An 11,974-nucleotide genomic window follows, 5' to 3' on the forward strand; every position below is an offset into this window, starting at 1 on the left:
ATTAACAACCCTATTAGTAAAGTAATGCATTCTTGTTTCCGAAATAAGAACATTTTGTTTGTGCAACTGTTGATTATGAACTCTTATTTTTGGATATAAGTTGTTTATTGGAGGGTTTCTCCAACTTACTTTATGAATGTCATTTTTAATTTTATAATACTCTATTATGTCGCTCCATTCTCTTCGTTCTTGTAATGACATCAATCCAAATTCTTTTAATTGTTCCTCATATTTCATACCTTTTAAACATCTTATTCTTGTTGCTCTTTGTTGTACTTGTTCTATTTGATTGATCTTTTTTATAATAAGGATTCCAAATTGGTGAAGCGAATTCCAAATGAGGTCGAACTAACAAACAATACAGCAGTTTCATTAGGTTTTATCTAAGTATTATCTAATTATTATAGCAAGGATTTTTTTTCCTATATGCATAACTTTGCATTTTTCATTATTAAAGTGTAATAACCATTTTTTTCTCCATTTACTAAGGTTCAATAAATCCTCTTGCGTTGCATAGTTATCGTTGATATTTGTAATAACCGAAATAATTTTTCTATCGTCGGCATACAACTTACAGCAATTTTTTATTTATTGTATTATCTCATCAATATAGATAACAAATAATAGCGGACCTATTACTGAGCCATGCAGCACTCCACTTGTTACCCCCTTCCATTCTGATTTATAAGTACCAAGGACAACTATTTGAATTCTATTAGTCAGATATGCTTTAAACCAGTTTACTAAAACTTCATTTTCACAATGTGCTTTTAATTTTATTAACAATCTATTGTGTGCAACTGTATCAAATGCTTTAAAGAAGTCCAAAATAACTATATCAATTGAAAAACCACGTTCCAGAGACTGTGTAATTAAATCTCAAGTAAATTTGTGCAACAGTTTTTACTACAGACAAAACCATGCTGCAAATCAGATATTAATTTATTTTCAACAAATTGTTCCATCAAAGTGTCGCTTATTATACTCTCCATTACATTACATATGACAGACGTTAATGAAACAGAACTTTATGAACAATTTCATATTTATACTCTCTAATTGTTGATTTTACAGTTGTTTTTTTTTGTGACTTAACAAGCTTAAAGATTTAACAAGCTTAGGCTCATTTGCCTATATGGGTTTAATAGGTCTGGTTATTGCAAGTTTAATCAATTTGTTCTTGCGCTCCGGATTTTGCTCTGGATTTTGCCGTCTCATTTATAGGTGTAGGTATATTTACTATACTTACCGCTTGGGATACACAAAAGCTTAAATCTATATATTACGGCATGAACGGTAGTACCACAAGAGCAGGAAATATTGCCATATACGGGGCACTAACCTTGTATTTGGATTTTATTAATCTGTTTACTATGTTACTACATTTCTTTGGGGTCAGAAGAAATGATGATTAATTATTAAGGAACATATAACTATGGAAAACAATCAAATCAGTAATTCGGGTAGTTGCCGTAAATATTATAAATGTGTCCTGACTACAGGAGTACTTTTAGCTTTAGCTGCTGCACGGCTTATTTATTATTTCAGAATAATAGACAAAAGGAAGTTATACTAGGTTATACAAGGCAAATCAATGAACTTCAGTCCGTAATAAAAAGCAACCATTTGATGATTAATTTTAACGATTATCTGAATTCAGTATTTAACGACCGCAAGTTTACCTTTCATAAGTTTTTTAACGATATAGAAAATCAAATGTCGGAATTACGCCGAAGCTTTTATAAGGATAATATAAGCGGAAAGGTTAAAGTAGTCAATAATAAGAAAGAATGTATAGTGACCGTTGCTCTACAAGGATTTTCTGAGCAGGAAATCTTAATAAAGCTAGTTCATGATAATTTGGAAATAAGTGCTCAGCATAGTATCACAAATAATAGCCATAATGAAGATAATAAGGATATAGCCGATAAGCAATCTCAAGAGAAGATTAAGTACACGATAGCTGTTCCTATAAATATAGACAGAAATAATGTTACCGCTCAATTAGAAAATGGCCTGCTCACAGTTAAATTCTCTAGAATAATGGATCAAACTCCTATTGAACCAAAAGAAATATCAATCGATTAACAAAGAAGAATAACCATATATGAACAAATCAGAATTTATCACCCATATCTCAGAGCAGCACCAATGTACAAAAGTAGAAGCAGAGAAGGTAATTGACATGTTTACCTCTTCAGTAATTGAGGCGATAGGACAAAGTAAGGGAATATCATTCCTTGGTTTTGGTATTTTTACTATTAGTAAAGTTGCAGCAAGAAACGGGCGTAATCCTCGAACAGGTGACTCATTAAAAATTGCCGCTTACAATCAACTAAAATTCAAGGTAGGATCAAAACTAAAAGAAGCCTGCAACAAATAACAATTATTTAAGGTATAGATATTATGGAAACCGGTACTATTAAATGGTTTGATTTTAACAAAGGTTATGGTTTCGTATGGTAAACCGGATGATAAATCAAGAGACATATTCCTTCACATCTCAGCTCTAGAACTAGCCGGTATCAGGAATATTGACCCGGGCGAGAAGATAAGTTTTGAAACTGTAACACGGAAAGGCAAATTATCGGCTACTAATATTAAATTACTATAAAGTGCGTTTAAAAATTATTTCAAATAAAGTAAGCTAGTAGCTAGGAATAAAGTTAAACAAAAATGAAACATAATTACATAAAGTATTTATCGGTATTAATATTCGTAGTCTCTATATACTTTTCATATATAAGATCTTTTTTTCAAACGATAACGTTGATAATCACGGACATTTACATCATCAAACCCCCACGGAATTATGCGATCAAGCAATACAATCTAGCGCTTCTTCTGTTAATCAATATCTTATGTACGTCAAGAAAGCAAAGGCATTAAACAAATTACATCGTTATGAAGAGGCGCTTAAAAACGCAGAAGCTGCTGTCGCAATCTATCCTAAAAAGGAAGAAGCTTCTCAAGTACAGGCAAATGCTTTGTTCAATTTAGGAATGGACGAAGAATTAACCGCAGTTCTGGAAGAAATCATGGCCATAAATCCACGTACCCCGCTTAAGCTTCTTTTGAATTCTTCAAGACTGAAACGCAATAAAGCTCAATACTGAAACTATAACCTAATATACGACAGAAGCACTAGAAACAGACAAACTAAAACAGATAAGAAATAAAATTGAAACCATAGAAGAAGAAAGGCTAGAGAAAATCCGCTGATATTCTCAAGGACGCTTATAATGAAGCTAAATCGATGGGATTTGACGTAAAAATGGTGTAGAGCTAACTTTGCAATTTATATTATAGCTTATTATAATTTTTAACTATTCGTAAAACTATACGGAAGGCGAACTATAATAAATGCATCATGTATAACAGAATTGGATGAAGAACAAAGGCACGATTCCTACAAAAAATATCAGCTTATTGAACCGTATCTAAATGGTACTCTTAAACACCATGAGATTGTAAGAAATAAAAACTTTCCAATTTAGAGCTATGTTAAATCTTAGGTTTGGAATTAACTCAAAAGTATAAGTACATCGTATTACATCTGTTATACCATATCAAAGCATTTTAAATTAAAGAGACAACTAGAGCTATTATTGACACATCAATTTTACTTTTCAGTATTACCACGATAATTTATTACTTGTTGTCTAATTGTTAATATGTACCATTTTTCTAGGACAAAAATAAATTTATCATTGCTAATCTTTATAGTTTTGAATTATCTTTTACAATTATATCTACAGAATCGTTGTCTTCTTCTTTTACCGTCAGATCATCTAAAGTAAAAGTGTTAACTACTTGATGTATAATATCAAATTCTTCTTTAATATCATGATCTTTAACCATCTGCAATTGATAAATATATTGTGCAATTTGCTTATGTACACTTTCTAAAATTAAAAGATGTCCTCCTGTTTTAAGAGTTAGGAAAGACAATTTAGGATTTTTACACAGAATAGGATGTAAGAATTCTGCTAACTTTGTAGCATTAATTAGTTTATCTTGTTCTGAAATAAATATAGATGTAGGTTTTTTTAGATTCTTCAATACAGTAACAGGATCCGACGGTGTAACAGCTTTACACATGTTAACAGTATATCCTGATAAGAACCCATCTTGTTCAATTTGTTCTTTAGAATAATTAAATGTAACTGCTCTTGAGCTACCAAAAAACCCTGATACTGCATTTACTAAAATGAAAGGTAGACTGACTGTTACAAATGGATGTTCACTTTCAGTAAGTTTATTTTTTACTGGTGCTTTATACCCAAATTCAGGAGCAACCATAATATAAGAGTCAACTAGTAATCACTAGGCCCAAGCTGCGTAATTTAAAATAAGGCCTGCACCTGAAGAATGACCTCCTAAACAAAGAGGTATATCTCCATAATTCTGTTTCAAAAATATAATAGCACTTGAAATATCATCCCATACTTGGTGTATATAAGGTGTATGCCCTAATTCTCCACCAGATTGTCCATGTCCACGTGTATCAAATAAATAAGTAGCAATTTGATATTTTTGACATAATTGATCTGCAATGAAAGTGTATCCTGCTAATCTATGAGCCCGTCCTCCATGTAAAAAAATCATAGAACTTATTGGCTTATCTAGAGCAAACGTTGTGTAAGAAAGATTTATACCAACACTAGCTCTAATAACATTTTATATAGGTGAAGTAAAGGAAGAAATAATTTTTATAATAAACTTGATAAAAACTCTTCTCCGATTAGTAATTAGTAATAGATGTATATCTCTACTCTTGCACTTTTCATTGAAGTGCGCAAGAATTAAATTTGAATTTATCCAACTTTAAATGACCAAGATTTAAAACTATAGGAAGTCGGTTTATGGATGACGTTATTATTAGCTTAAGTGATGTGAATAAACACAATAATAATGGAAAAGTTTATACAAAAGTTCTAAATAATATACATCTTGAAGTGAAGCATGGTGAATTTGTAACAATTGAGGGAGTAAGTGGTAGCGAAAAGAGCACATTGCTGAATTTGATAGAATGTATAGATAAACCTACTTCAGGGTAACTTGAAATTTATAAAAATAATACTACAAAATTATCTGACTGAAACTTAGCTTTTATAAGACGAAAATATATTGGTTTTATTTTTCAATTGTATAATCTGATTCCAACATTATCAGTGTTTGATAATATTTGGTATTCTCAATATATTCGCGAACTTCCCTTTGAACCCAAAAAATTTTTAGAAGTCGCTGAATTAGTTGGTCTAGAAGATTTTCTTCAAAAATAGGTCAGAAGAGTTATCTGGAGAGCAAGCTCAAAAAGTTGCGATTGCTCGTGCAATAGTTTCTCGCCCAGATATTATTTTAGCAGATGAACCTACTGCAAATCTTGACTCTTTCAAAACTAAACGTATATTGGAGTTATTAGTTACTTTACAAAAAAATTTGAATTTGACAGTTATCTTAGTTACTCTTGACCGTTTTAACAGCAGTGATTATGGTAGAAGCATTTACATGCAAGATGGCAGACTGATAAGTTAGTTGTAAATAAAAAATACGGAGTACCAGTTTACAAGAGTTAATTTATTTAAAAGCAAGAAATAACTACTTATTTTTAGAATATAAATTATGTTTTATCTAAAATTGTGTTTTGCAGCAATTAAAAATGCATTTTTACACGTTATTAGAATACCTCGTCATAGTATTACTTCAATAGTGGTGTTTGCATTTGGTTGCTTAACGATGATTCTTTTTGGTGGTTTTGTTGAATCAGTGTATGATGGAATGCGTGAAAACATGATTCATTCCCAGTTAGGCCATATTCAAATTGCTGCAAAAGGATTTAAAAAAAGTGGAACAATTGAACCAAAAAAAATATCTTATACCTCCAGAATTAGTAGAAACTATTCGAAAAGTTGTACAAGACAATCCACATGTCATCACTATAACTAGTCGTTACCATTTTATTGGTATAATAAGCAACGGTAGGCAGTCTACAAGCTTTTTAGGCACTGGTGTTAATCCAAGCTCTGAACGTGAACTTAGTACTTCAATTTATATTAAAGAGGGGCAAGATCTCTCTCCACGACAACCGGATGGGGTTCTATTAGGCGAAGGTTTAGCGCAAGGTATTCATGCAAATGTCGATGATAGATTAACAATTTTAACTACTACAGTAGACGGAGGGATGAATGCAACTGATGTAACTGTTACAGGTATTATGACTACAGATATATCTGATTTAGATATGCGCTTAATACGTATGAAATTACCGTATGTTCAACAAAGAGTGGATACTAATAAAGTTACAAAACTGGTTATATTGCTTGACAACACTAATAATGCAGAAAAAGTTTCAATCCAGCTGGCAAATACTATTAAAGAAAAAAAATTGCCTCTAGAAATACGAATTTGGAGTGAGATGGCAGATAATTATCAAGGAGTTGTTAACTTTTTTAATGGAGTTTTTGGGTTCATCAAAATTACTATTGTAGCTATTATATTAATTTCGATATCAAGCACTATGTTAATTAGTATAATGGAACGTACACGAGAAATTGGAACGATACGCTCTATGGGTGCAACTCGCCTTGATATTATATCTAACTTTATTCTTGAAGGTACTTGCATAGGTACAATAGCTCTTTTCTGGGAGCAGTAATTGGCATATTACTTGCTAAACAAATTACTGCCGCTGGTATCTTAATGCCAAGACCCCCGGAAAGTACCGTTGATTGCCCTTTAAGGATTTTTATTGAAAATAAAATCTTGATAGAAGCATTCTTTATTGGATTAATAACTGTGGTAACTTCTAGTATTTATCCTTCAGTAAAAGCTGCAAGAATGAATATAGTTGACGCTATTAGATTTGCATAATAGGAAATTATGATAAGATTCAGTGTATTTTTATTAATATTCCTTTCATCTATTGCTTTAGCGTTACCAAATACTGATGATATTGTTCTTAAAGTCGATGATTATCGTGGGTATCATGGAAAATCTTTTAAATTCGATGTTAAAAGCATTAGCTATGAACAAGAACAAAAGGTTAGGGAAAATAAAGTAGAAGTATTATTTAAAAGATCCGATAAAGTATTAGTGGGATTTCTTGAACCAAAGCGTGAAGCTGGTCGTCGAATATTAATTGATGAAAAAAATATGTGGCTTTCTATTCCTACAACTCGAAATATTATTCGGATTTCACCTGCTCAACGTCTAATTGGTGAAGCAAGCAATGGTGATGTTTTTAATACTGATTATAATTATTATTATCCCAGCTTAAAAGGTGAAGAAATCATTGATGGAAAACCTGTATTACATTTGACTCTAAAAGAAAAAGATAAACGAGCAACTTATAAACGTGTTGAATTATGGGCTGATAAAGAGACATTCAAACCAGTAAAAGCTGAGCATTATGGAAATTCTGGAAAGCTTATAAAAATTGCTTATTATAAAAGTTTTATTAAAGTAAATAGTCAAGAATTTTTAAATGAAGATTTAATGGTGAACCCATTAATCCAAAGTAATTATACTAAAGTATTATTTGATAATTATCGTTTAGAAGATTTTCCTGATTTTGTTTTTTGAAGTTGCCATTTTTGAAATTTTTGATTAGTAGAATAATGTAATGATAAATAATTTTTTCTTAAAGGAACATTACTTAATGTAGAACCTACATTAAGTAAAAAGACCCGATATGGATTCCCAGAAACTGACGTAAAAGGATAACTATTCTGATTCCATGCTAATAGTTGATTAGATGCTCTGATTCCATCAGTTATTATATTCCACTCATTAGTAGAGTAACCATGTGTAGTATAATAGTATACTAATTGTAGCAACTGTGAATCAGCAAAGGTATAATCTACATCCAATAATAGACGATAGAATTGACCTTTTTGCGACATATTATTGGTAAAAGCATAACGAGCAGGAAGAATAAGTTTCTGACCTATAAAAATAGGTGGAGATTATAAAATACCAATACCACGATCACGTAGATCTGTCGTTAATAAGGCTGTACGTAAAATGATATTATCTGTAATTAATGTATTAGATCCTATTCCAATACTAGAATCCATACCATAACGGCGATGTACTAATCCAATAAATTCAGTATCATTTAATTTTAAACTTACCTTGGATGCTGCTTGCCAACCCGATATTCGTGGTTTTTCATTAGATCGATCTGACAATACAAATGTTGCAGAACAGATTTCATTTGAATAGTTAGATAGTAATAAATTAGTACCTTCTTGTAACTGTGATTCATTGTCAGGATCAAATGAAGTCATTGGATATTTCTGAAATATATCAAAAGGATCACGTCCAAACCCTGAACCCCAATTTACTGGTACTTTTCCAAATTCGATAATATATTGATTGGTATGAAAACGCAAATTTCCTTCCAATAATCTCCCTTTATGGCGAAGAGGAACAAAATTATTTACATTCCATATATAAAAATCTAAATTTTTATTCAGAGGATGATTAATAGACCATTCGATTTGATTAAAATTTCTAGGTTGTACAATATTTTTATTATTTGAGTTGATATGATTATTTTTGTTAAAGTCGTAATGACTTAAGTAAGAGCGAACCGTGGCTTTATAGGTTGTATCTATAAATAAATTAGAAGTAATAGCTGAAGTACTTATCATGAAATAAAAAAATATAATAAATACCAGTAAGGTTTTAAATATTAAGATAACAATTATTTTCATACTTTTTGATTATTTAAGGCAATCATTAAAACTGTAATTTTTATCTATCCGCGTATCTAATTTTGAAGTACAATAGAGACTTAGGGAAATATCTCAATGCCTTAATGTGCTATAATTTATATTTTACGAGGTTTATTATTATTCAGATTTTGGTAAAATACAATATCTCTTCATCTGTTATATGTTTCAACCTTGTTTTCTGTCATTGACATCTAAACACGGTATCTTTTTAGTACAATTTTCTGGTTTCTTTTATCTTAGCAGTGACATTTGAGATAATATCACTATATCAACTTATGATATTTTTGTAAGAACTTGGTAGACGTAGGAGTTAATTAAAGTTTTAATTAAAAAAAGACTATACTCTCTTTTTACCCTAACAATATTTATGAGTAACTCACCTTACGCAAACACATTATTTTTACGCAAATTTATCAGTTCATTCATAGAGGCTATATTAGCAGCAACTAACAACTTATATTTAATGGCAAAATGATTAGTTGCAGTTTGTAACCTTCATAATCTCTAAGTTGCAAAATGCTACTATAGAAGCAAATATATGCTTTGCTCGAGATCTTACCCTCTTTGTTAGAGATTTGGCTTGCATTTTCCTTTATAGATTTATGATATTCTTCAATTCTCCATCGTCTTTGATAGATTTGATATAAATAAGCCGCATCATGTTCTACATCATTAGATGCAAAGTATAGAATACCAATCGATCCATCTTCGTTTGTGAAAACTTTTTTGACGAGGACAACCTCAAAAGGTACACCCTTTAGCCATACTTTTTAATTCCCCATCCCGCATATCTAATGATGATACTTGCTTAAACTTACCTGGTTTTTTATCTTTACCAGATAATGCAACAGTTCTGTTTGATTTTATACCAACGATAAATTTCTTACCAAGTTTGTTTATGAATTCCACATTCTCTTGAGAACCAAACCAATTATCGGCTAAAACATGGTCAAACAGCACTTGGTTCTCTATGGATTTCTGAATCAAATTCCGAAAATGTTGGTTTTTGCAAATGCTAGACTTACGCTTTACTTTTCGTGTCTCAATATCAGAAAAACTTGCATCCTTACTGATGATTCTATAGCCAAACGGTAGTACTATGTCGTCATACAAAACCAAGCACGATAAAATGTTTATCCCTTTTACATGTCTTCCTTTAGCATTAGAGTGATGCTATGCAACTATCTCATTTTCATCGGTGTTGGGCCTTTCCTCTATAGAATCATCTAATATCAAAACTCCACCTTTATCAGTCTGATGCTTTCTAATTTCCGACTTGACATATACCCATAAATCTTTTGATCCTAATTCCTCAGAGTTAAGATATTTTGTGATCTTGTCATGGCTTATGTCACCAGATAGTAAATCGGATAAACCGGTAGCAGTTCCATACTTACTTTGACAGATTAAATAGTCCGAATAGATATCCAATATCTTTTTAGCCATACTTCTTGAGTTTTTCTTTTTATCCTCCCCATTATTACTACATTTATCCTTGTTTCGCTAATTTTGCGTAAGGTGAGTTATGTCAGAAGGATCAAAGCGGATTGTTACGCTTTCTCCAACATAGTCTGCTAATATAGGATCAAGGTACCTAAGCCTTTGAAAGTGGATCCCATCTCGCATTATTTTACGCGGTTTACAACTAGTAAGTAGTAGTAAGTCTAACTTTTCTACAGTTTCTGGTATATTTGGTAGAAATCCATTTTGCTTCCAATGTTGCTTTGAAGAAGATCCAGTTTGCGAATTTTCACGTTGATTATACTCAGCGATAAAATTTTTCAGCAAAATATCAAAATCTTTCAGTGTCAATTTAGCAATAATATCTTTATTTTTTGTATATCCTGGAAGTTCACATAGAATAAGCTGATTGAGTGTTAAAAAAAATCTTTCAATTTTCCCTCTACCTCTCCTCTAGGTTTGCCTATAGTTGAAAAAATAAGATTAATCTTTAAATCAATGCAAACTTGTTCGGTATGTAACGAAGTAAAATCAGAACCATGATCGGTATATAATATCTCCGGAATTCCACATATAGTCTATGGAGGATCTTTTTTTCGACATATTGCCATTCGTAAACAAAGGGCTGTTTTCATAGCAGAAGGAGCAGTAAAAGAAAGCTCAAAACCAGCAACGCTGCGACTGTAATCGTCAAAAATTATTGTTACCCACGGTCTTTGAGCCGTTTCCATTTGATTTAATAGCATCGTATCTAATTTAGCATGATCTGCTTGCCATATTTCATTAGGCCGCTGAGCTTCGCGTCTATACAATAAATCAAATTTTTCACTATATGATATAGCCCCTTGATGAGCTAAAGTTAAAACTGATTTTGGTATCTTGCTTAAAATATTACATACAGTACGATATTTTGGGTATTTCAAGCCCTTTTCTTGTTGATAGTTTTTAATTTGGCGGAATATAACTGCATAGCTTAAATGAGGTGATTGCAAATATATTCCTTCAATTATTTCAACTAATTCAGATGAAATATAACGATTTTTACCTTTATCAACTCTTGTTTTTCTTGATAAAGCTGCTAATCCATACTTATGATAAATAGATACCCATGATTTGGCTGTACGCAAGGATATGTTACTTTTCTTACATACTGCAACTAAAGTGTCCTGCTGTTGTAATTAAGGTTGAATGATTTTATACTTATAAAATGCTTGGTTTCCTTGCGCCTGTGTCATGGTTGCAATTTGTCTTTGTATATCATCTCTGGGAATCATAAACCTGTTCTTCTTGTATCAACAAACGAGCGTTTTTTAAGAAAAAAAATTTGTGGTACCAAATGCCTCTTTTTGTGTATTAAAAAGTCATCTTACAAATTAAAATCTTATTAACTCAAAATAACACTAAAAAAGTGAGAAAATCATGGGTAGATTAATTGGATATGCTAGAGTTAGCACTAATGAACAAGATCTAGATTTGCAGTTAGGCGCATTGAAAAAAGCCGGATGCCACAATAACTTAATTTTTACTGATAAGGCCTTTGGCGCTCGTGCAGAAAGATCGGGACTAACAGAATGCTTAAAAACTATTACAGATGGAGATACACTTTTAGTATGGAGGCTTGACAGATTGGGAAGATCCATGCATCACTTAGTTATTTTAATTGAAGATCTGCGAAAAAGAAAAATAGCTTTTAAACACCAGTTTAGGATAAACAACAATAGAAAAGGTTAGATATATTGGTTTTGCCGGAAAGCAAGTGTTGAGTGAGGATG

At 31.5% G+C, this 11,974-nt stretch overlaps 1 protein-coding gene across 1 annotated transcript; it reads left to right on the top strand.

Moving 5' to 3' along the window:
- Positions 1-1,716: 1,716 nt before the first annotated feature.
- On the top strand, positions 1,717-2,088 carry LOC136091755 (small heat shock protein C1-like). The gene has a single exon (XM_065819464.1). The coding sequence runs from the start codon at positions 1,717-1,719 to the stop codon at positions 2,086-2,088; it is 372 nt and encodes a 123-aa protein (XP_065675536.1).
- Positions 2,089-11,974: the final 9,886 nt, after the last annotated feature.

This window comes from Hydra vulgaris, chromosome 15 (assembly GCF_038396675.1).
Source record: "Hydra vulgaris chromosome 15, alternate assembly HydraT2T_AEP".
Taxonomy (NCBI): Eukaryota; Metazoa; Cnidaria; class Hydrozoa; order Anthoathecata; family Hydridae; genus Hydra; species Hydra vulgaris.